This window comes from Chaetodon auriga, chromosome 15 (assembly GCF_051107435.1).
Source record: "Chaetodon auriga isolate fChaAug3 chromosome 15, fChaAug3.hap1, whole genome shotgun sequence".
In the NCBI taxonomy this organism is placed as follows: Eukaryota; Metazoa; Chordata; class Actinopteri; order Chaetodontiformes; family Chaetodontidae; genus Chaetodon; species Chaetodon auriga.
In genome coordinates this window covers 15,389,151-15,414,621 of record NC_135088.1, presented here as the reverse complement: position 1 = coordinate 15,414,621, position 25,471 = coordinate 15,389,151, and the positions used below count along the sequence as shown (strand labels likewise).

At 42.3% G+C, this 25,471-nt stretch overlaps 4 protein-coding genes across 7 annotated transcripts in view; 3 read left to right on the top strand and 1 right to left on the bottom strand.

Moving 5' to 3' along the window:
• The first annotated feature begins 675 nt into the window (after positions 1-675).
• rnf121 (ring finger protein 121) lies at positions 676-9,344 on the top strand. Its single transcript, XM_076750517.1, has 9 exons — positions 676-855; positions 2,508-2,545; positions 2,837-2,978; positions 3,368-3,522; positions 3,642-3,749; positions 6,368-6,488; positions 6,601-6,734; positions 7,270-7,371; positions 7,935-9,344. The coding sequence occupies exons 1-9, from the start codon at positions 778-780 to the stop codon at positions 8,053-8,055; spliced, it is 999 nt and encodes a 332-aa protein (XP_076606632.1). The 5' UTR covers positions 676-777; the 3' UTR covers positions 8,056-9,344.
• A 252-nt stretch (positions 9,345-9,596) lies between these two features.
• On the top strand, positions 9,597-10,698 carry LOC143332747 (interleukin-1 receptor accessory protein-like). The gene is made up of 5 exons (XM_076750518.1): positions 9,597-9,700; positions 9,778-9,819; positions 9,904-9,966; positions 10,091-10,220; positions 10,378-10,698. The coding sequence occupies exons 1-5, from the start codon at positions 9,676-9,678 to the stop codon at positions 10,556-10,558; spliced, it is 441 nt and encodes a 146-aa protein (XP_076606633.1). The 5' UTR covers positions 9,597-9,675; the 3' UTR covers positions 10,559-10,698.
• Positions 10,699-11,604: 906 nt separating this feature from the next.
• nlrc3l1 (NLR family, CARD domain containing 3-like 1) lies at positions 11,605-16,343 on the bottom strand. The gene is made up of 7 exons (XM_076750516.1): positions 16,306-16,343; positions 15,056-15,341; positions 14,633-14,734; positions 14,372-14,449; positions 14,135-14,243; positions 13,804-14,044; positions 11,605-13,708 (listed from the first exon to the last, which is right to left on the bottom strand). The coding sequence occupies exons 2-7, from the start codon at positions 15,238-15,240 to the stop codon at positions 12,111-12,113; spliced, it is 2,313 nt and encodes a 770-aa protein (XP_076606631.1). The 5' UTR covers positions 15,241-15,341; positions 16,306-16,343; the 3' UTR covers positions 11,605-12,110.
• Positions 16,344-18,910: 2,567 nt separating this feature from the next.
• The window catches only part of LOC143332697 (connector enhancer of kinase suppressor of ras 2-like), a 28,866-nt gene continuing 22,305 nt past the window's right edge, over positions 18,911-25,471 (top strand). For 2 of the 4 annotated variants that reach the window (XM_076750439.1, XM_076750438.1), the window contains exons 1-2: positions 18,911-19,412; positions 23,891-24,054. In XM_076750439.1, coding sequence (XP_076606554.1) covers positions 19,349-19,412; positions 23,891-24,054 — 228 coding nt within the window. In that variant the 5' untranslated portion in view covers positions 18,911-19,348. The remainder of the gene's footprint in view (positions 19,413-23,890; positions 24,055-25,471) is intronic. The other 2 variants (XM_076750437.1, XM_076750436.1) reach the window with 1 other exon arrangement.

Below are 25,471 nucleotides of genomic sequence, written 5' to 3'. Positions count from 1 at the left end.
AGAAGACGCCCACAGACTTTCAGACCAATCATAATCCTTCCCACGGTCCTTTTTCAGCTTCCGGTCCGTATTTCCGGACGAAATCTGGCGGGATGCTGCAGGTCTGATAAGATTTAATGACCGGCTATATTTAATCAACAGGGCTGTGGTGTTTGTTGATAAATACAAGCTATAACGCTCCAACAACCAAAATACGTGTCACTCAATTTAGAAATAAGACTCACAGAATTGTATACATTCCCTTCCGTACATTATAATTGCACCAGTCCATTTTAAGGTTTTATTAATACACAAATTCTGTAATATAAACAGACTGTATGTACATTGTATGTGTACAATTTCCTTAAGGTATTAAAGCTGTACAAGTTGGGTGACTTTCGTAACAATTATAATCATCAGCATTAGCATTTCAGTATTTTTCAGTGAAAAAAAAGTTGCACATTTCAAGAAACGTAAAGATAATTAAATTTGATATAGTAAGAAGTATAGGCACAACAAGTATAATCAGCTCAACTTTAATACTTCGCTATCACAGGAAAAACTCAAGGAACCATCATAAACATAACAAATTACAACTTGCAAGCTGTGAGTCACACACTTTGACCAACAAACACAGAACGCCACAGGCTGAGGCTTACAATTTGACCTGCATTATTTCCGACCTTTATTTTGAAGAAGAAGAAGAAGAAGCAGAAGAAGAAAAAAACACCGGAAGTGATCCTTTTGGGTTTGTTGCTAATGCTAATGGACCCGGAACGGTAAAGCAGCACTCCGAAGATGGCCGGGGTGTTTGAGGTGGAGGTTGATGGTGTAGAGCACGACCATGGACTGGAGCATCACAATGAACCGAACCAGGTGAGAGTAATAGGCCACATCGAGGTATTATGACAGATAAAACAGATGTGGGGGAATTTATATTGCGGTGCTAGCTACAAACTCGGGCTCTGCTTGAGCTTCCACTCACGGGTTTAGCCTACCGTAAGCAGCTAGCCACTTTTCAGCCATCTGTCACCAAGCAGAGGTATGGGGTATGGATAAAACACATTGTCAATTGAACACAAATGATCATGTTTCGTTAAACAAAACAAATGTGCAAGCGAGAAACGTCCCGAGAGCAATTTAGCTATAGCTAAGCTAGGCGGCCGGCTAATGCTCAAATCATGTAATGTTAGTTGCTTTCATTTGATTAAAGTAGCTAGTCTAAATGTTTTGGGTTTTTTAGAATAAAGTTACCATATATTTGTTCTGTTTTCGGCAACCAAATGTTTACTGCTACGCTCAGAAATGTCTTACAGCTTGATTTATTGGCTCTACAAATATAGCTGATGTGGCTGATCGGGTCAAAGGTCACATCTTGTCCATTCTGTCCTAAGGGCCAACCGGTTTATTAGTATCATGTCAGAGGAAGCAACCAAGCCACTTCCTGTGGCACTTCAGTCTGACGGTGGAACCAAATCTAGATCTCAAACTGATGTCAGACACCACAGAGTGAGCTGTAACGAGTGCTAAAAGCTATTCCTGTGTGTCGTGAGGTGTTTTTACTAAATGCAGAGGCAGAGTAGCTGAGTGGCTAGCATCACGATAAGCACATTAGATCCTTAGTGTTTGGTTCGCTGATCATTAAGTCTAAGTGCTTTCAACTGAAATGCGTAAGTGGGTGACTTAATGTGCCCTGATGCCCTGTTTTTGTTCTCATTGTGTAAAGTGATGAGAGAACTTACAAGTACTTGAACATGTATTTATCTGACATCTTGTCAAATAGATCATTTTTAATCAAGCATTGAGAGCTTTTTGCAATTCTCAGGCATGTCAGCTGCATGAATTGCTCTCTAGACCCAATACTGTTTATTCACACCACATTTGGGGCAAATAATGACTCAAACAGGAGAAGGTGACGTAATGAGCAGGATGTGTGATTGTAGTAAGAAGAAGCTCAAATAACCGTTGAACACTGCACCGGCTTTTAATTTCAATCATGTAAAATAGCTAAACAGGCCCAACAAGTTGTGAAGGAGTGTAACTGCTAGACACACTTAATTTTCTTAATTCTTATGCAGGATCACTTTTTTGTTGTTTGTCTTTTGGCCAGCTTTGTGCTTCAATTTGCTGCTCTACCAAAGTTAAATGTCTTAATTGGAATTGATCTCTTATTGTCTGTGTCATTGGTGTGCTGTGCAAGAGCTGGATCTTTAAAGCTAAATGTGTGCGAGGTGATGCTCAACACAGTAGTTTGTTGCGAGTTCTTGGTGCAAGTGAGCAGTCATGACTTTCTGTCTTTTTATGTGGTATTTTTCAGATCTCTAGTATCATAGAATCTGGGTCAGAAGGACAGATTATATTATTTTGTGTGAGTTTTATACAATGCACGCTGCTGAGCCACACTGCAGTGGTTTAACAAGTGTAATTTTCCTCAAAATGGCCAAGATGTGATTTTAATATTAGTTTGTTCAGCTGCTCATTTGCTAAACTGTCAACATAGTCATTATATTGTCTTTTCCTTTTTTTAGTTCGATATGTCCAAACTTTCACCAGAGGAGAAGTGGAGGTTAGTATCCTTGCCACACCTTTTATGGATCATACATTATTTTTGGTAACATACAGCATGTATATGGGTGCAGGATCAGACACTCTACTACTTGTAATTTGCCTGTTTTCTGTCTTTGCTATGAGGTATCTCTGTCTAACCAGATTGCCCAGTAACATTTCAGACAGTTCATTGTCATTGCCATTAGGAGACACCAGTGCACAGAGCTGTACAGCACTCTTTTAAGTTCACGCCTATCCGGCATTAGTAAGTTACCAAACAGTTGTTGAACATGTTCTTCTCTGTCCACAGGGTGGAGCATGCAAGAATGCATGCCAAACACAAAGGCCATGAGGCCATGCACGCAGAGATGGTGCTCATCCTCATAGTCACTCTTGTCGTTGCCCAGTTAGTCCTTGTGCAGTGGAAACAGAGGCATCCAAAGTCATACAATGTAAGACACACAAGTTGCACACGCATAATGTTTGAAGCTCTGTGTGTAAAGTTAAAGACATGTGATTAAACAAATTTATGTGTTTTGGATACAAATACAGTTCAGCTGAGAGATGGGTGTGTGTGTGTTTGAAGTGATGGTGAAAGAGGGGATAAGAGAACGTGTACTAGTACAGTCTTGTCCCTCACGTCTGCATTTTCTTTTCTTTTCTATCCATGTGACTGTACAGTACTTGTTTCCTCAAATAAGAAGCAACATGTTCTTTTCCTCCTTGTCCCAAACTCATTGTCAGTTGTGTTGTATTTATGTTTGCACAGTGTCTGATGGTGCTAACTTTTTATCCCTGGCGTACATGCATCTTCTAACTTGTACACTCTGCTGTCTTGTAGCTGGTGACTCTGTTCCAGATGTGGGTAGTTCCTCTCTACTTCACTACCAAACTTCACTGGTGGAGGTTCCTGACCACCTGGTTTATCTTCTCTGTCATCACAGCGTACATCTCCTACCGTGCCACTCGCAAGCCCCTGGCCTGCACCACACCGAGGTATGACCATCCTTTCCTCTTTACCACGTCCTGTAAATTGAGAGATCTTTCTTTCCATTAATGCGGACTGAACTGTACATAACATATTCTGACATGTTCCTTGTCTTTGATCACTGTAGATTGGTGTATAAGTGGTTCCTTCTTCTCTACAAGATCAGCTATGCCACAGGAATAGTGGGCTACAGTGTCGTCATGTTTACACTTTTTGGGATTAACCTAATATTCAGGTACGTATTGTCAGTTCCATTTAGCACTTGGCTGCTGCCAGCTTTGCCGTTTTAGATTTTTATCTCCCACAGCGTCCACCGTTGATCTGAATCCCTGTTTGATAGGTGCTTTTCTCTTCCTCTTTTTTTTTATTTTATGATTTTATTTTTATTTTTTTTTACATTTATGCCTCCGCTCAAACGATGGCTGTGGTTGGATGCATTGTGTTTTTGGGTCGTCCACACATCCGTTGCACTCTTGTGAATGCCATATCTCAAGAATGCCTTGGACTGAAGGATGAGCTGATTAGATTTTGGTGGTCCTCATTAAATAATTATGACAAAATTTCACAAATGTGTAATAAGATTGTGATGTCATAATGTTGTGCAAAAACACTTTTCTGGCCATTAATTATCACCACAACTCAGGAACAGAAGGAGAGATTGTGAGCATATTTCACATTTGGTCAGATGCTGAACTGGTGACACTAATCTTGGGTGTCCACCTTCAAACTGTGCTGATTGTTTAGATCTTCTGTGCTGCCGGGGTGAAGATGTATGTGAAGCATCCACGTTTTACAATCTGTAGCTTCTTCGCAGCAACATCCATATTTGAAGCGTTGTAGTCCAGCACAGGCTCATTGGCTCTGCTGATGTTGAGCTTCAGGTGATTGTTGTCGCACCATGTGATGAAGTTCTCAATCAGTCCTCTGTACTCCTCTGGAAGAATAGTCCCTAAGAGAAGACAGCATGTTTCTCACTTCCGTGTGGCCAGAAAATACACTTCATACTTTTCATTGAATTCCTTCAAAGTCTTCACTACATATATTATGAGTCTGGACAGACATGAATGTAAACTGCAACTTGACTGGTTGGAGGAGGAACACCTGTGAGACAGTAATTCTAGTCTTCACGTAGTCTTTTATAATAGTAGTTGATTGCTTGTATTTTTGAGCATTGAAGCTCTGCAGAATCCAGCACCCACCAGGATACAGAATCTTTCTGACTATCAGAAAACTCTTTCACTCTTTCCGTACCTGCCTCACGATGTTTACATAATCCATAGCTGACCTCAGGTGTGTGTATTTAAAGGTAAACTGGTGGTGTGACAAGTAAAGTAAACATCACCTGATCCGTTTAAAAATGTGTTGCCACTGTTAGATATTATCAGCCACAATGTCATCCAAACGTACCGAGCTCTTATAGAAACTTCCATGTAGACGATGACATGACAAATGTTTCTTCTGTCTCTTCCTATTGGTCAGAGAGAGAGATGAGAAAGCCTTTACCTTTTCAGCTTCAGGCACATCGTCTGCAGGAGGAAGTGGAAGTTGTTCATTTGAACATACAGTTCCAGTTGAAAGTTTGGACACACACCTTCTCATTCAGCAGTTTTCCTTTATTTTGATCATTTTCTACATCGTAGATGAATGCTGAAGACACCAAACTGCGAACGAACACATGGAATTATGTGTTAACAAAGCAAATGATGTTTTATATTTTAGATGAGCCACCAGTTGCTCTGATGACAGCTTTGCATACTGTTGCCATTCTGTCAACCAGCTTCACGAGGTCGTCACCTGGAATGCTTTTCCAACAGCCTTTAATGGTGGTCAACCAATATCGTTTTTTCAGCAGCCGATGCCAATATTGTGAGAGCAGGGCGGCCAAGAAGCAGTACATAATGCCCATATCATGTTGTTATTTTTTGCATCTGATAAACATAACAATTAAATAGTAATAACAAATGAGACACAATTACTGAACTTAAATGAACCTTTGTTTAATGCTAATGTTGTTGCATGCACTGTCTCTGTCAATGTGTACGCCTGTTAGTTGAAAAGCGTTCTACATTTCTACCTCAAGAAGCTAGTTGAGATAAGACCAGTAATGTGCAAAGCTGTCGTCAAGGCAGCGGCTACTTTGAATGTATTTTAGTTTGTTTACACTTTATTGTTAACCACCTAATTCCACATGTGTTCCTTCATAGTTTTGATGTCTTCAGTATCGTGTTGTCAGTCGCTTTTCTGCTGCTGTCTTGGTCAGCTCTTATTTGCAAAGGGAGGCTGCGTGTTAAAAATGAAGGCTAGATGAAAACCGATATTTGATAGACACAAATCCGAATGCAGATGTACTCTTAACCATGAAGAGATTAAAATCTGCAATAAGTCCACTCACTAAAGCCTCTGAACGAACAAAGGGCTGGTTTCTGCAGGTTCCTCAGCCACTGAGCAGTCGGATGTTATTGACAAGGAGCCTTTAACAAGATGTCTGTTACATTTAGTTTAAATTCAAAACTGGGACTTCCATTGAACACTATCATCTTCTTAATCGATGTTCCAATATGCTGTTCGATTGTCTGCCTGAAGAAAAATATGCTAACAGGAAGGTACCTTAAAGTTTCCACACTTCCCACCTAAAAATGCCGCCAAGTTTAACTACTTCTGTGCACTGATTGAATAGCTGATCATTAGAAGAGATTTTTAGCTTTTGCATACAAGGACGAGTATAGAAAATATAAAGAATGGACATAAAAAATGGTTTTAGCTTGACACATTTCTGTGTTAGGACCTAAAAAAAAGTTGGTTTTGAACGCCACCTGAGCCATGATTCCCCACACAGTACCCTTGTCTGTTCAGGATAAAGCCAGAGGACGCGATGGACTTTGGGGTGTCTCTGCTGTTCTATGGGCTGTACTACGGGGTCCTCGGAAGAGACTTTGCAGAGATGTGTGCGGACTTCATGGCTTCAACCGTTGGGGTGAGCAGACAGCTTGCAGATGCTGCATGTTTGTGTGAGCTCGTGGCGGGAGCAGTTGTAAGATAAAATGTCATTTTGACTGTTTTCTCTCCCTCCCTCCTTTTTGTTTTAGTATTACAGTGCGTCTGGCATGCCAACCAAGCACCTCTCTGACAATATATGTGCAGTGTGCGGTCAGCCCATCCTCGTAGATGTCAGCGAGGAGGGGATTATTGAGAACACGTACAGATTATCCTGCAACCATGTGTATCCTTCCTTGTGAGGTGTCGATTTGTTTTCACGGTATTTCTTATCAGTGAAAGAGAAGTTCAGCCGCACGGTGGAATATTACACGTCTATAAAAGGTACAGTCACCGGCCTGTTCTGGAATTCAATCAGAAACCCAAAGGGGAATTGGTAGCATCAACTTGACCGTTCGGGCTGTTGGTGTTTTGATAGCATGTTCTTCTGAATTTGCATGACTTCCCCCATGATTAGTGTGTGTTCTGCTGCTCGTACATAACACCGTAAATATCACGCAGCCTTATTAAGGGTCACAGTGATGTTTCCTTTGGTTATTTGTCATACCTAGAATTACATTTTGTTTGTCTACAATTTGCTCTGAAGCTATACGAACACCACCTCAGACGTTTTTTGCCTTTGCATAAATGAAGCCGTTAATGTTGATCTAACCAGTAGATGGCTACAAATATATTTTTTCCAAGGTTATTTAAGTGTGAGTCAGTGTATGTTTGAGCTGTCGCTTACACTCTGCACCGCCAAGCCTTAACTCATCACCCAGGTTCCACGAGTTCTGCATAAGAGGATGGTGCATCGTGGGAAAGAAGCAGATGTGCCCATACTGCAAAGAGAAGGTGGATCTGAAGAGGATGTTCAGCAACCCGTATCCTTTTTATTCTGTAATTCTCACACATGCAAGCTTTACCTGTTGTCTCTGTTTTTTTCTCACTGAATATCAACGATTCCTGGGGTAAACGGTGTAATGCCAGAGATCTTATATGGTAATGTGCAATCTGCATGCACAGTGTAGACACCCAATGGAGGAGGACAGAAGCTAAATTAGACTTTTTCACAGATGACACGTAACCCACGTTCATGAAACCCGAAGTTCCAGGAAACATGCGTCTTTCTAAACAGGGAATACAGAAAGATTCAGCACTAAAGTTTCATTGGACTTTTTTTAAGGCAGCTCATTGCAGGCCATTTGGAACAAGACATTAAACATTTATAGGTTATATAACAAGTTCCTGTTCCCTTTTTTTGGTTCAGAAATGACACTTTAGACAACTGAGTCAACTGTGCAACACTGAAATACGTGGTGACCTTTAGAGAAACTGCAAGCCATTTCCACCTCGTTATGGTCGTGTTCAGTCAGCTGTATGTGTTTATTAACCATGTTTGATCGCTGTGCAATGTTTTTTCTTCCTTCACCCATTTTCCTTTTAGCTGGGAGAGGCCACATGTCATGTATGGACAACTTTTAGACTGGCTTCGGTACTTGGTGGCCTGGCAGCCCGTCATTATTGGATTTGTGCAAGGTATCAACTACGTCCTGGGCCTGGAGTGACCTGGACGGTCAGAAATGGACTTACACGCCATACGGAGAAGATATGCACTGGCTCAAAAGACTGAGGGCCTAACATTGAACTAAAACACCAATAAAAAAAGTGTCTATACTTTTTTGTATATATTTATAGGCACATATTATCTGTATTTACGGTTTATTTGAATTTTATTGGTAATCTGAATTTGGATGTCTGTCAGTTTCCCAGGATTTGCTTCACACATCTTAATAATTGGTTTGTGCATCTTATGGCCTAGTAAAGCGGTTTTCAAAATCATTAGAGAGGTGCTTTTTACTAATTCATGTCTTAAGTGTTTATTAAAACTTGGTTTAGAGGAGTTTTTCACCCTCATGTCTGATGGCTTTCACGCATGAGTAATAAATATTCAGTGGAAATCAACACAAACGCTCACTGTACCTCCAGAATGCGTGAAAACAGTCTCAGCAGACTTCCTCTGGAGTCATTTCGCCACTGCGTCATTTAATGTGATCACTCATAGAGCTGCTTGGCTTGCTGGACATTGATCCCGGAGTGACCTCAGAGGGAGAGTTTCCTAAGCGCTGACAGTCATGCGTCATGTGAGGAGAGGCCTCGTCATCATGAGGAAAGAAGTGCGAATCGTCCTTAAACCGAGGATTCCTCATACAGTGCTTGTTCAGGTGGAACTTTTAATCTTACTGCATTTTAAAATGCCCTCTTTGTTTTCGTGGATACTCATCCTTACCAACTGGCTAAACAGTCTGATTGGCTTTGACCTTTACCCTTCCTTCAATCAGTCACTTCAGTCGTAGTCGACACGTTGACATTTTTTAAATCTCATTTTTCAATGCTGTGAACACCACCAGCTAAGTGTAATACACCTACAAAACCCAAATTATCCGCATGACTTGATACCTCTGGAGGTACGTGAGCAAAAATATGTTTTCCTCATTTTGGCCAACTGTTAACTTGATCTGAAAATGGAGCGATGATACCGTTTAGTAACTTGAGTAACACCAGAGACCGTTCAAACCATGAAAACAAAACAATGATCCTTTAACTCACAGAGTGCTGGTGGTGCCGCTCTCACTTTACGTGATCTGTTCAGGTCCCTTGTTTGTGGATTTTCACATCCAAAGCTGCTGGAAGGTGATGGTTTGTTGGTGTTCGCAGGTGCTGGTCCTCATAATAACCAACTGTGTTTCATTTGAACCTCTCTGTCATCTAAAGGGACTGGGCACAACAAGGCTAACATGATTATTTTGTGTTTTTGACCATGATCAGTTGAATAAATGTCACATGTTACATGGTGTCTAGATGTCTTGCGCATGCATCCTTGAGATTTCCAACATCACAGCCAAAGCATTGTTCGCTGGATGACATCACATATTAACACAAGTGCGATCACAAGAGCTGTGTATTAGTAAGCATGCTTAATTTATGTACTCGAAGTATCAACAACCTACAAAGAGCATGAGTGGGCCTGTTTATGAGGAAATCCCCCTTCGCTGTATGTCCAAGGCATGTGCAGTGGGTGAGTGGGTGTAGGGGAAGTGAATAGTTTGTATATATAGTAAACCCAAGCCTCAGTCAAGAGCACAAAACTGTCACTGCAGTTTTGTGCTAACACTGACGGAGTCACCATGAAGCTGTCATCTGCTGTCCAAGGTAATGACGCTTACTACGAGCAGCCATTTACACTGTGTCATAGCATTGGTTGTGAATATGTTGTATCTCTGGATCAGCCTTAGGATATCTGTGTCTGCTGCTTGCAGATGGATTTCCAGGTACAGTTTGTTTTATGGGTGACAGTTTCATTTTTATGTCATTACATTTTTTTTTTTCTTCTGTGCTAACCTAAATTTGTTCAGTTTCTGAGGATGAAGCTCCAGAGATCATTGGGCCACATCACGTCGAAATGGAAGCTTACCCAGGTAACGTGTGCATGCAGAAATCATCATCAATCAAGTGTTTTGTAGCTTACAGAGCCTGTTATTGGGTGAGAGCGCGGGGGGGATACTGTAACATATGATGGTCTGGATGTATGCTTCCTTACAGGAGAGCAGCTGTTTCTAAACTGTACAGCATTTACACACTGTGAAGCTGATCTGACGCTCATCTACTGGCTCGTCAATGATTCTTTCCCAGAAGATGCATCCAGCAGTGACAGGATAGTAGAGTCAGAGGAGTGAGTATTATGAGTTTTATTCCCTTAATAGGACATATAATCATATTTAAGTACAATTATCAATGCACAATGTGTCACCTGCCAAGCTGGAGTGTATATTTTTCTTTCTGATCCTGAAAACGACCTGCGGCTGAGCTGTGATGACTGTTTGTTTTAGATCCACTTTGGAGGAGGGTGCAGTCGTACAGAGGAGTTTGCTGTTGAAGAACGTCACGTCAGAGGACTTCAAATCCACCTTCACCTGCGTTGTGATTAACTCTGCTGGAGCAGTCCAAAAAGTCATGACCTTAGCAGCAACAAGTAGCGATTGTGATGTGGAGGAGGGCAGAAAACACTGAATCCTTCTGCAGTGAAAAGTGGTTGTGTAGCTGAATGAGGGAACTATATTATTATAGTCTCATTATCATATTATTATAGTGATGTCCTTACATCATGTATTATTACTATAGCATTAACACTGTCAATGTCTTTCTGTGTCTCTGCCACACAAGCCAAACTCCTTCCTCCACTCACCTTCCCATCCAGGATCATATTACACAGATACATATCACTGCCTCATACAAACATCCAAACACACACACACACACACCCACACACACCCTACCTAATCTAATCTCTACTCCTGGACTCTTATCATATTCACCTTCACCTGTGTTAAGACAAACACTGCTGGAAAGGCCCAATAATTACCAGCAGTAAGTCGTGATTGTAATGTGGGCAAAACCAGAAAATGCTGTTAGTGTAGTAAAAAAAGGAATTCTCTGAGCCACGTTTCACTTACAGGATGAGTCAACATTAGCTGTGAATGTCCGAGTATATGTGACACTGCTGAGTGGGAGAACTGTGTTCAGAGTTGGATGAAGAAAATGTACAAAACTTTGGGAGCATTTGGTTCCACTATGGTGCATCATTATCTGTTGATGTCTTCCTCTCAGTGAGACCAAAAGAATTCAACTGTACGAGTGCAGGGAAACAACTTAAAGGTCCCACATTTCAGCTTTGTTTATTCTAAAGTAGCGTGGACAGTTTGAGAAAAATAATGTGTATTTTGAACACATTAACGTCAAATAGTTTTTAGTAGACCCCCCAAAATAAAGTATGAACCTGAACATGAGCATAATATGGGACCTTTAAGACTGCAGTACTGTCTAAACTACTGTAATTTATAGATGACTCTACAACACAAAGGCACTACGAATCTACTGACTGCAGAATATTTAGATGATGTTGTTGTTAATGTTGATGTTCTTGTTAAGGAGGTTATGTTCTGTGCTTCTGTGTGTCAATCCAGTGTCTGTGTGTTATGGCGATAAGCCATCTTAAATCTGTGTACTCTGTGACCACATGGAAATATACTCTACAATGAGACCAAGCCGAGTCAATTCATTCTCTTCATCATTAGCCATTTATTTCAAACAGGTGACTTTTCACCAGCAGGTATCACTCTCAGAACTACTGGGATTAAAGTATGGACACATTTTAGGACAAACAATAACAGAACTGCAGCTCTTCAGTCTGACAAACACAAAAATATTAACATAAACAGCCGACGAGGAATAATACCTGACAGACAAAAGTGCAAAATAGTTGAGTTCTTAACTCACATTCCTCATGAATATGTGTTATTAGTGAAGTTTGAAAACGTAGGACAACGAGCAATAATTAATGTCTATCAAAAATCTTTGATTGTATGTACATTGTGTAAAAATAGCATGAACAACAAAACATGAACACAAACTAAACCACACCATCCCCATCTTTGGTACATCAGTGTAACTTCAGAGGTGATTACGTGTGGCTCTAAGGCTCCATTACTGGATATGTTCTCGAAATAGAAAAAAGTTTCTCCATCAGGATTACAAAACATCCGTCAGTGTTTAAAGAGTTGCATCAACTGGACGCCGCCTCTGACTCGCAAACACCCAGCTCCTCCAGGCAGCACTGCAAGTTGTCATTCCTGCCAGGACACTGGTTTTCTCTGATCTTCTTCCTGATGAGGGCAGCAGCATCTTCAACAACTGTTGGCCACTTTAGAGAAGAGGTGCAGAACGGCTGGAGAAGTTCCAGGTTGGTCTCATTTGCCATTCCAAACAGGAAACGCAGGAAAATGTCCAGTTTGCCGTCCTCACAAAGCAGGCTTCTGTCCACGGCGCTCTTGTACAGCTCCATCACCTTGTGTCCCTTCAACATTCCCCTGACCTTGTGTTTCAGCTGCTGCTCTAAAGTGTTCTTCCCCTGGTTTCTAAAGGTGAGAAACACATAAAGAGCTGCCAGGTACTCCTGCATGGTGGGGTGGATGAAGCTGAGGACTTTCTCTTGAATCAAGACAAATGGCTTTGTGATGTACTGCGTGCACAGGCCACTGTTAATCACTGCCTCCTCCTCGTCGATTCCAACCTCCTTCCAGTCGCACCTGGTAATCTTGAACTGGCCCTGTTCCAGCATGTTGAAGGCCAACTTTCCAAGTTTCATGAGGAAGTCTCTCTCTTCATCTGGGCTACGATCTGGAGCTCGAAATCTGCGATACTGATGCGTGAGTGCCAGCAGCAGCTTTGTGTACATGTAGGTGATGCTCCTGGGCAGCTCTGCCTGTGTCCCCTGTTCCCTAAATACGTGCTGGTACTCACTGGCCACCAGTGAGCAAAACAAGGGCAGGTGGCACATGATGTGGAGGGTTTTGAAAGATTTGATGTGTGCAATAACTCGAGCAGCTTGATCTGGATCCTGAAGTCTCTTTGTGAAGTACTCGTCCTTTTCAAGGTCACAGAAACCACGCACTTCTACCTCATCATAATGCGTATCCCAAGGAATGCAGCGCCTTACTTGCGGCCGAGAGGTGACCAGGAACAGGCCGCGGTAGAGCAGCCTCCCTCTGAGCAGGTTCACCACGATGACGTTCAGGGTGGTGGGATCAGTGTGGTCACTGAGGAGCTCAGTGTTTTGGAAGTCAAGCTTCCCGTTGTACTCATCAAGACCATCAAAGACAAACATGATTTTGCAGTCTTCGCATCTATAATCCTCATCCCTCAGTTTTCTTGTTGGTGGGTAGAGTGTGTGGATTATCTCCAACAGGGAGATCTTAGAACCCTCAAACTGTTTGAGTTCTCTGAATGGTAAAGGAAACAAGAAAGACACGTGTTGGTGGGACCGCTCTTCAATCCAATCGAGGACCAACCTTCTGACTGTCATAGACTTCCCTGACCCTGCCACTCCAGTGATCAACATAAGCTTTATGTTCATCTGCTCCAGCCTTTCAGCGCTCAAAATATCCTTGGTAGAAAGCAGTTGCCCTTCTTCCCGGTTGCTGTCCAGCTTTTCGATGGTCATGACCTCATGTTCAATATTTGGGCCATTATCACATGTCGAGGTTATGCTGAGATTCGTAAAGACATCATCAAAGGGCTTCTTCTCTGCCTCCGTGGCCGAATCCTCACATGTTCCTCCGTATGTTCTCTTCAGAATCTCACTTAATTCGTGACGTACTTCATCTGAAAAAAGAAAAATGTGTAAATTTGTGCAAGATTCTCTGATTTGTCTCAAAACGGCATTTAATCACATCAGAGCGGCACTGGAGCTCACTTACTTCTGATGCACAAAGTCTGGAGGTATTCAACCAACTTCTTCTGCTCAATTTCCTCGAGAAGGCTTTTGGTGATCTGCAAAGATACGTCCAGGCTGTAACACTCGAGCAGCCGGTCCACGAGGTCCACCATGTCCATGCCTTGGGGAGAGGTGCTGAAGGACTGCGGGTAACACTTCCACAGCATCATCTTGAATCTCTTAATGTTGTCCTTGGATAGCTTCCCGAGAGTTTTACAAATAGCCTGATTCCAAAAGAAGGACAACATTCAATCCTGTTGTTTTCAACTACTTCTTTCAAACTGGTGAAGACAAAAAGAGGAACAATGACTGACCTTAAAAGTGAATGCCACTGTCAGAGAGGGATGCCTACTCTCACTTGGGTCTTGGATTAACTCAGGTGTGTTGGAAGGCTCTGAGACAGTGTCATCTTTGCTTTTCCCCCTAGTGAGGCCACGGTGGAGAGATGTGAACATATTTGAGTGTTAATCGAGTATGTAATCTCACACACACACACACACACACACACACACACACACACACAGAGTAAGATATATGGATGTACTTCTTACTTTGGGATTCTCTGTTCACAATCATCACTATCCAAGGAGTAGCAGCTAGAGAACGAATCTGCTCTGTTGAGATGGACCCTGAAACCAGGATGACAAGAGGCCTTTAATTATATTCAGGGTAACTAAAACATGTCATTACATTTCTCCTCTGATAGCAAGGTAAAGTATATTGAAAGGTACATCTTACAAGAGTTTACTGCGATGAATGCATGAATTTAGAGTCTGATTTAAGCTTTGCAAAATACTTTGTCAAGTTTGTACCTCGTGAAGGACCCATCTTCGCCATCCATGTTGTCTGAGTTCTCCTCACTTGTCATTGACCAGTAGCTCAGAACTGGAGGCGAGGCCTTTTCTGCTGAAGGCCTAAAACAAACAAACAAAAAAAAAAATGAATTGGAGACTACAAGGGCTTATGAAGGTTGATGGACAAGCATGGACTCAAACCCACTTTGGATTTTTTTAATTATTATTTTTCCTCTTCTTGGCTTTATTTTGATTCCGTTGATACTCTGAATACTTATTTTTTGTGAGGTCATGTGAACGCTAGGCTTTCTAATGACACATCTCATCTTTCTGTAAAAACTGGGGCGGTAACTAGACAGACAGGTGCAGACATCCCCTCAAACCTGGTACAAAGACTGCTGTCAGAAAATATCTTGATAACTTTGTGAAAAATCTCAGTACCACTGGCTAATATCCATTGGATTCGGCCCCAGGTCCAGAGAAGGTCTTCTCTCTGGGATGTAGTAGAGGTCGTCATCTTCATCATCTTCATCAGGCACATTTTGCCCTCTACCAGACACTGCATCCCCAATGGAAGAGCTGCCGGACAACGTGTCCATCCCCTCTATTTCTGCTTCGTCCATCATATCGTGGGGGGGGGGGGGTCAGCCCTCGATGAACATGATAAGCACACACTGTGATCACTTCTTGTTTTCCATAGGTGCTCAGGACAGTAGCTTGTCTTTACCTGCAGAAGCACAAACATGAAAACAAGACAACGTATCAGCTCTCAAATTCTCTAGCTAAAGAAATGTGCACCATTTCTTCTAGTTTATGCTGAGTTTATGGCAGATACAGAACATAAAAACAAACTCAAATGCAATAAAGCACAGTACACACATTTTGCCTTGGTTGTGATGCTGTTATAAACTTGTTCCATGAGGCTAATTTGATCATGTGACAGTTATTTGTTCCGCATGCTGTTGTGTAAGATTTTGAGCCCAAAATGAAGAGGATAACAGTTTGAGGTTAGCTTTTCGCACACTCTGTTGCTACAGCTCCGTTGTGAAAATGGAGCCACGTCAATTAACAGGTGATAACGCATGAACTGCTGCACGCGGGCCAACATGCAATTACTTGGGAATAGCAACAGTAAACCACGTTTTGCGCAGATATATTTGTAAAAAGGTTGTCAAAAGTGTCGAAATATTTTTCCTCATCGCTAAAATGAAAAGACAGGTAAAGTCTGCACACACTATCGCATATTAACACATCAAAAACTGAAGCAGCATATCGTTCAATCTGACTGATGGACCATGCTGACTTACGCCAACTCTTACATGGCCTACTTCTGACTGCTTTGGGGGGGGGGTTAAACTTCCGCCTATACTTCTCAACTTGATATGTCAGCGGCAACTGTCGACGGTTTCAACACCACCGGCCCCTTCACACGCAGTTAGCGAAAACTACGTCTACTGCATTTTATGGTGCGTTTATGGTCTAACGTCCACTGCGGCAGTTAGCAACGTCACTTGTCTTATTACTTTTGGGGGACCAGGAGGACGCAAACAAGGAATGAGGTAAAAGGGTTTCACGCAAAAAGTACAACATTACTGTCATGGTGTCAAACATATGCATGTAATTGTTTTTGTAATTAGGGAAATACATTGCTGATACTTTCTTATGTCTACATTGAGTAAAGGTTATCTTACCGTGGTGTCATGCCGATTCAGGAAGCCGAAAATTCTTCTTCTTTGTTGTCCATTCGTGTGAGGCGCAAGACGTGACAGCGCAGACTCTGCCACCTACAGGCCGGAAGTGTGAACATCATGCCGTCTGCTCCATGGCTCAGTGGTGGAAGAAGTACCAGGATCTTTTTCTCAACTTAAAGTAGAAAATACCACAATGTCGTCAGTGACAAGGAAAAGTCCTACAATCTGAAGTTTAAGTACAAATTTAAATGAAGTATCAAAGGTAAAATAATGTTAATTTGTATAGCATAGAGCTGTACATTTGATTGTATTTCATTATTCATTTTTGAATACAGTTTTGTTTGTATTTCCATCAATGGGCTGCATTATCGAACACGACAGCCCCCTATCTCTGTACTGTTTTCTAATTGTGGATTATCTTGAATGTGGGTACAAGCATTGCTGGGGTTTCTGATGTTTTCATATAACTGCCATCGAAAATATCTGTAAATTGTTGGTTACAGTCATGTCTTTTCTCTTTGCTTTGTGGAGAATTAGAAATTTGAATATAACCTATTGATTTGATGTGAATTCAATAAATCGGTTCTTTTTTATGCCACTTGTCATCATTTTTTCCACGCCGTAGAATAACAATTAGTTATTCCAACTAATAAATTCTTATTGGACCTACTTTTGGAAACAAAATTACTTTAAGAAACGAAATCACAGTAGTGTTTCTAAAGGAAGAGCATGCAGAAACTAAAAGAGTGCGTGTGCGTTTATTGTTTGTTCTATATGGTAGGCTATGACTTTCAGTTTAAATGTAATATTTGCAGTACAATGAGTGTCTATGCAGTGAATATAGGCTTACACCCTGAAGCTGTTTACCAATACATGAAAAAATGCGAGGCGCATGTCAGCATCCTTGTCTCGTTAGTGACCGCTACGCTGCGCTTTGTGCGACGGAGGCGTGAGCAGCGACAAAGACGGCAGGAGGAAACAGTGAAGTGTATGGAGGGTGATTAGTGCCCGACGCATCAGCGGAGAAGCAAAGGAGTGATTGTGCTAAATTTGTTAGTGGTTTATGATGTATTCACAGTGTTGTCGTTCGCGCTGTGGAGAATAAACGTGCTGCTCTTTTTTCAAGTGGCATATCTGCCATCAGTTCTTTTCCTGCTTACAGAGATGAAGGTGAGCGTGTGCAATTGTTAATGCTCATATGTAAAGAAATTTAAAAAAAAGAGAAAATGTTAAAAAAAAAATTACCAACAGCCACACAGACCTGAGCCCAATCCGTGGCTGGTCAATTCACAGTGTCCATGGCTGGAAAGCCAGTGAGGGATCACGTTCTTCTTGCGGCATTGGTGACTCCCACTGGTTATTAGGGGTCCTTTCTAGAGGGACATGGAATCTCCAGGGTTAGACATTTTTACATAAAAGACACACATGAGCATAGAAAACTTGGAAGTCAGATGATCAGTACTTCTCCCACGCACAAGGGCATGATGTGGTGGTTTGGAAGAACTCTTGGTATTGTGTGCTGTGGAGAGGTGTGGGGCTGTGGCTGGGCGTGGTTCTCCAGGTGGCTGGGAGCTGACTCCTACTCAGCTGGGACTCATCATAATCAGCACATTATAAAGACTGTGGATTGCTGAAGACTTGTCACCAGATTGTTTCTGCTCCTCGGTGGTATTGTTGGCCAGTTACAAGTGTTGCTGGTGTTTGTTATCACTGTGTGGTAGTTTCTCCAGTGTCTCATCCTTTGTGTCTTTTTGCCTTTGTTTCAGATTAGTGAGTTCACCAGCATTGGTCTTCAGCCCCAGCGTCTCTGCCAGCATGCCACCCAGCCTCTTGCCTCCACCTGCTTCAAGGCCCCAACCCTCTACCATCACCACCTTGCTTCACCTGTCACCATGTGCCTGCCATGCAAGTACTCACACCACCTGAGTGTTGTGTGCTCCAGCACAAGTTACCTACAAGCTAACCAAAGTTAAATTAATTCCTAACTGAGTTAAAAAGATTGGGATTCTGTGTGGCAGCCATCATTAAAACTAGAAGAATATTGCAAAAATAACAATAATAATATCTGAGGGAACAAATAGACAACTGACAAATGAGAATGCATAAGTCACATGTTTCACATTAAAAAATCCACATGCTAGACAAGCACAAACTTGAGGCTCATGACGGGCCCATGGGCGGCCTGTCAACCAACAGGCTGTAAAAATAAATACATGTAAAATATACCAGTTAATGCTATTATGTGCTCTCACCACTGCTTCCCTGTGCTGTGGTGAGTGTTTGGATGAACAGTAAACCAACTGAGTGATCTAAAAATCTCAATTGAATGAATGAAAAAGAAACGGGTTGTCTTAACATCTTTTCCTCGAAACAGTCGGCACTCTCCTGTTATCTGCTTGTTCATTCCTGGACTACAGTGGCGCCACTCAGCCAAGCTTTTCATGGACTCAGCTCTAATTCCTATCAAAATCCAGTCTAATCCGGGCCTCATTAATTCCCATTAAGACACATCTCCAGCTCAGACTCCTGGTGGCATTAATCGCCCTTCATACTCGCATGCTTCGCACGGTGAGGGCTCCATGTCTGTGTGTGAGGGAGGATGCTCAGAGCGAACCCAACCTTTCCAGACACCAGCAGGTACTCTCAGTCTGTGCGTGGTTCTCCTCTACTCTGGATGGTACAGGGATGTATTTTGGAAGGGGGGTCGGGCAGCAGCGACCCACCAGCATCACCGCCAGTGAGCCTGACATGAATGACAAGTAAAAGAGCTCTTTCAAGCGAGCAAATAGCACAGGAATGTGCTCAAGTCTGCTGCGCTGCGCGCAGGCTTCTCAAAGCGACATTTTGGACCTTTTGGACCTACCTCGTTTTGTTTGTAAACACCCAGCAGAGAAGAATTAAGAGAGCCCTTCTCTCATATTTCATTTTTAATTTTTCTTAAATTCTCATCTGTCATTCTCACATTTTCTTAGAGAGAGGGGGTGGAGTGGGTTTGTTGGGAGTGTTTTTCTTTTGTCGAGCGTGAACAAGACAAACTTCTGCCATGGCACTGGTGATGGAGCCTGTGAGCAAGTGGAGCTCCAGTCAAGTGGTCGACTGGATGAAAGGTAAGGCTTCAGGCTCGATGTGAGCCAGATGGAAACTGATCTCATCTTAACTGCTGTATTGCAATGAATGTAGTGTAGAGCCGCGAGTCGAGATGCATTTCAGATGATGCCAAAAGAGAACAAAAACACCTGCTGAGCCTCGGGCTCTTTGCCTCATCCGCAAGCGGCTTCTGGAGGCTTTTAATTACAGCCTCAGATCATTTGATCGATTTTTTTCGGCCAGCTTCGACGTGGACACGACTTGTCCTTTTAGTCCAGCGTGTTCTCCGGAGCCTCACGTATTCAAACAGCTCAAAACGCTTTAAAAGCTCTATTGTGTCCTGCGGTGGTTATTGTTAACGCGGGGCTGCCTCGCAGGAAGCTGGGAGACACAGCGGAGATCCAGTAATTACACACGAATGATTACCCCTCTCACTGGATCGGGGGTCAAAATCTGTATATTGTAGGGGGGGGAGGCTCAAGTTATACGTGCAATATATAAAATAAGAGCGAGCACAGCTCTACAGTATCAGAGCTTGTGCAGCCATCTGTGCGAAATGTTTATCCACAGATGTTGGAAGTCATTAAGAAGTCACAGCTGACTTAGAAAAGCTTCATCTAAGATGAGCTTAAATAGTTGAAACAGCTCATAGTGCACTGAAATCCAAGGTGATGCTCATCCATTAGTATGTAAGAGCACATTAGCTCTGACTTAAAGTTACTATTCAGATGTAAGAGCATTTTGCTGTAAATCACAACATCCCTACAGCAGACAAAAGAGGTTCAAATACACATGCACACACAGAATCCAGTTTGGTGATAAAGCATTTTTCAACTTAATCAACAGAGGCCTGGACATTCAGTTTAAGTTGGAGATTTTAACATGCAGTTGTGAAGATGAAGTAATCATTCGTGAGATTTGTTGTGTTTGGATGAGACGTCCCTCAAAGGAAAATTGTTTGCTCAAGACCTTTAAGCGCCCACACATGCCTGACTTTCAGGGCACCGATAACTCATTAGATTTGCTGCTTTCTGTCCGTTTGCATTGCAAAGTGACAGTCTGCTACTATCAAATATGTACAAAATGAAGGAGGAGATGCTAGACTCAGCAGGAGGATGCCTTCCAAGTCTGTGTTTGTCTGTTACTGTACTGTAATTGTTCCAGTATTGTGTGTTGTTTTGCAGAGCCACGTGCTCACGTGTCAGGCCACAGCCCTTCAGAGACGCTCGGGATGAAACATACACATACATCTTTACTGCCTCAACACACACAAACACACACACTCACACACGCACAGGCCTTAGTCATAATTCTAAGCCTGAAGGCCCTTTTCTGCTGGCTCAGACATATTATGATTGCAAAGATCAGACCTCTCTTAGTATGAGTTGTGTGCTACAAATTGTACCTGAATCTGACGCTGCCTTTTAAACGGGGTGTTTTTGTGGGTATGCTGGTTCAGTGAAGACACAAGTGTACAGCTTCATGGAGGATTTATACAAAGACCAAGGGGACGCAGGGATGGTAGGATGTGGAGAAAGACAGAATGACCACAACAGTCCACATGAGATCTAAGCTGATCTGTAAATAAGCTGGTCACACCAGTGAGAGATGTAGGGAGGGAGAAGTGAAGACGGGATATGAGAGAGGGCTCTTCAGTGTCCCACATCTGACAAGTGGAGCAGAGACGATTCTGTGCCCAGAGCCCAGTAATGGTAATTTAAAGTGAGGGACAGAGTGGTACTGAGAGACACTCTGAGGGAGAGGAAACGGAGAGAGGGGGGCTTCATTCTAGTCTCACATCCATTCTCAGCTCCTCAGGACTGGCAGCGTTTTGTCGTTAGCATTCACAGGTTCCATTATTAGCATACTGCTCCGTGATGTCACTGGAGGCCAAATAGGGGCACCCTGTGACCTTCCCACAATCCCTCTCTCCACCCCCCCCTCCGTCAGTGTTTTGTGTGAGCAAGACGCTCTATTCCCAGCTGCGACAAAGCCGCTTTAAAGAAGAGATTCCCGTCACAAAAGAGAAAAGAATTCCAGCTTCGGCTGAAAATTTGCTCCTGACGAGTGCGTCGAAGCTGTGCAAACACGTATGACAGGCGCGTTTTCGCTGTTCTTTTTATGAACTGTGTGTGAGGCACAAACCTAATGCAGGTTTACTATAATCTCTTCCTGACACTGTGCATTAACGTAATTCATGTTTTGTGAAGTTGATCAGTTTTATCTTTGTTCTCTGTCAGTCCTTTTTGCACACACTCTCTCTTCCTGTCTGGCGCACACACTGACAGTGATCAGTGACAAGTCAGATTAACATAAATCCATGATAACAATGCTAATAGCCTTAAATATCTGTTTTACCTCACACTACCAGTGGATTATCTGGAATGGAGATCAGGATGTGTCAGTGCCGTGCTTTTAATTTCTCCTCAGCGTGCCTGGTAATCTGACCCGTGCATTAAATGGAGAGGAAAATTGATGTAGTGATTACTTAATGCAAGCAGTGAAGGATGCTTCATCTGGAAGGGTTTTCTATTATGTGATGCTGAAGTCAGAAGGCGACGAGTATCAAGTAATTTCATTTCGGCGTCAACAGGGAGAAGCACCACATTTTATCACCCAGAAGGATCCTATTAGTCTCACATTTCATGTCTGTGATGTGAGTCTTAACTAACAACCTCATTTATACAGCACCCATCAAAACAGTGCTACATGATGCTTAACAATATCATTTAAAATTATTGCTAATGAAATCAGCAGATAATTATGTTGGCTAGATGTCTCATGCTACCATGTAGGCACTTTTTGGGCAGCATCACGTCCCCTCCTCACTTATTTCTTTATTTGGTCCTGCGGTCAGGGAATCCCTGCCAAAACCCTGCTTCATGGTTTCTATGGCAACACGGGGAATACTTCTTTGACATAATGAGTCTCAATTAACTTGGTAAAGAGGCCGATTAGTTAAGCCTTTAAATTTTATGCAAAACCATGAAACTCCCTATGTTTCCTCTCCACCGTTTAGCTGCCAGCTAAACCAGGTCTGAATGCTTGATCAGGTTTAGGCACAGCACTGAGTCACATGTACATGATTGGTCCACAGCGATGAAAAGACGAGATGAGCAAAGAGTTGTCAGTGTGTGTGTGTGTGTGTGTGTGTGTGTGTGTGTGTGTGTGTGTGTGTATCCCTCTCTCACTGAGGAGATGGAAACAGACCGAGTGTATAGAAAAAGCCTTACAAAGGCTACTCTCTCTGCGTCCAGTGGTAAAAGGATAGCCAGTTAGCATGCAGAGCACTTTCTAGTGACAGTCAGCTGTGATATATATACCTTTATAAGTGACATAGAGATGAAATGATTAGACAGTTCATCGAGTAGTTGATGGGCAGAAAATTGACTGGCAACTATTTTAAAATTTCGATGAATCGAATAAAAACGACAAATATGTGCTGATTCCAGCCCGTCTAATGACAATATTTGCTAGTTTTCTTCCCCATCTATGAATTAAATCAATATATTTGAGGTTTTTGGTCTCTTGGTCGGCTAAAACAATTCACCAATTTCTGATATTTTCAAGAAAATTGTCAGAATAGTCACAATCAAAAGACATGATTGGCAGATTAACTGATTTGAAAATCCCTGAAATGAGTGTTAGTTTTATACAGAAATAGGGTGTTTGCTTGATATGAAAGTGAATAAAATAAAAGGAAAATGAATTTGCTGTTTAGTTATTAGTAACATTGTGTGGATGCACATCGTTAGGGGAGTGCAGTCAACAGTACAGAGGGTGGACACAGTCTCATTATCCCCTATAGAAGCTGCAGTCCCATTCAATGCGTCTGTAATAAAGAGCACCTATGTGCTGATTACATGCAGTTCATGTTGACCTTCATGGCAGAGAATGATTCGTCGAAGTCTGTTGTAATTCCTGAGTTTCTTATGTGATGCTGTTGCAGTAGATTGAAGTCTTTTGCAACATGATTTCATTTCCAGTATACAATGTACTGATGCAGGCGTTAGATTCAACCCTCAGCTGATACTGTGAAGACCGTTGATGCAGACACGAGATGCAGAATCAGTCAGTTTGTTTTAGTCCGGTGCACTTGATCAACTGCTTCACTGAAAGACTTCACACCTGCTGCAGCAGTGAAAGACGTAAAACGAGCCGAGCAGAGACAAACAGTCCCTTTTTAGTTGAAAGCTTGTTCGTGGTTTGAAGCCGAAAATGCACCTCAGGACTGTTGATGTCGGGGAATCTGTCAGATTTCTTGTCTGACATGGACGCTTTCACACTTTGGACATAACAAAACACAACCTGTGCTCACACTTTAGAGATTTACAGCACATATTCTGGCAAGGAAAGTGATATCAAGCCCTATCAGAACACATTATGCAAATTGCAATTTCACAAGAAATCGGAAAATCTGATACCGCCAGCCAAACAAAATTTTCACCTTGCCGTGCGATACTGAAAGTTATCCTGTCGTCCTGTGTGGTTCCCTCAGGCCTGGACGACTGCCTGCAGCAGTACATCAAGACCTTTGAGAGGGAGAAAGTAGGGGGGGACCAGCTGCTGCGGATCACCCACCAGGAGCTGGAGGATTTGGGAGTGTCCAGGATCGGCCACCAGGAGCTCATACTGGAGGCTGTGGACTTGCTCTGTGCTCTGGTGAGTCCAAGCTTCCCACGCCGCCTTCCCACTACTGTGTACTGTCACTTCCAAGACTCTCAGACTATTGCTCTTGGATGAAGTTTCTGTGGCACATTCGGTGCCTCCTCAATTTATCAAGTACTTTCAAAATTCACTGGATAAACCCCAAAGATGTGGCGTCATCAAGCGAGAGAATAAGGTTGTTTTTTAGCTCTGGGAAATTGACATTTTGGATATGAAGTATTTCAGCTGACGTGGTAATGCGTTGGCTGTGTTTTTGAACCATAGCTTTCATCCATGAAGTCTTTCAATCAGTTAACAATGTCAGCCACTTCAGGAAGAAAATCATTTTGATTGTGCTGTCAAAATAAACACAATAGTCTTACATATGAGGCCGTTAAACTTCACAACAGGGAAAATGCTTTCATTGGCCTCAGTTTTCAAACATCACAGCGAATCTACCAGTTAATAATCTGGCCAAAATATCCTCTGCAGGCAAGTCTTACAGCTGTCATTAGTGCTGACATGGATTACAGCCTCCTCTTCAAGTGATTTCTGCTCTTAGTCTCCGAAACACAAGTTTTGCATGTGTCAGCATGATAGACTGCTGCTCTGCTGATTGGGCTAATGTGAAACAGTGAAAGCCTAATATTCATACGGCCTGTAGCACTCCATGTGTCAGTGCAGCGACCTCAGACCTGTGTTACCTCGTGATTTAGGTCAGCAGGGTCACAGTGACACACGAAAGCAATGTCAATGCTGTTCAGGAGAATTAATGAACATAGTCTTGGAATGTGTACTTATGTACTTTATATGTTGTTTATAGTGCGTTCATGTAGAAAATCTGCCGTATACATTCAAGTCATTTTGGCCTCAAATGTCCAAAGTGATGTCTTTAAATGATTTGTTTCCAACAATATAGAACAAAGAACAGCAAATCCTCAAAGTGGAGAAGCTGAAACTGAGCAGCATTTGGTATATCTGATGGAAAAAATGATTAATGGACTTATCAGAATAGTTGGTAATTTGACTGTATCAGCTGACTATATATCACTTTCTACAGTGCAGCATGTTGTCTATTTGAGATAAGAGAAATTACATGTTAGCAGCTAAAGAATTTTTTATTTTTAACTGGTTGAAGGCATATCATCCACCTGTGGAAAACTGCTGACTCAGACTCTCATTTAAAGGGACAGTCAGACAGTCAGTCAATCAGACAGTATATTACTGGTGTTTGTCCTAACCAATTTGCTGCTCTTGAATCAAAATGTACATCTATGGAGGTGTTAACTGTCAACGGTTCGACTGAGGAAATATAAAAGGAGGAGATGGTAGAGGATGAATGAGAAGTAGAAATGAAGGAGAGACGGTGGAATAGAGATGAAGATATGTTAGCCCAAGAGACACACAGAGAGGCTGGATGGAGATTTAGTGG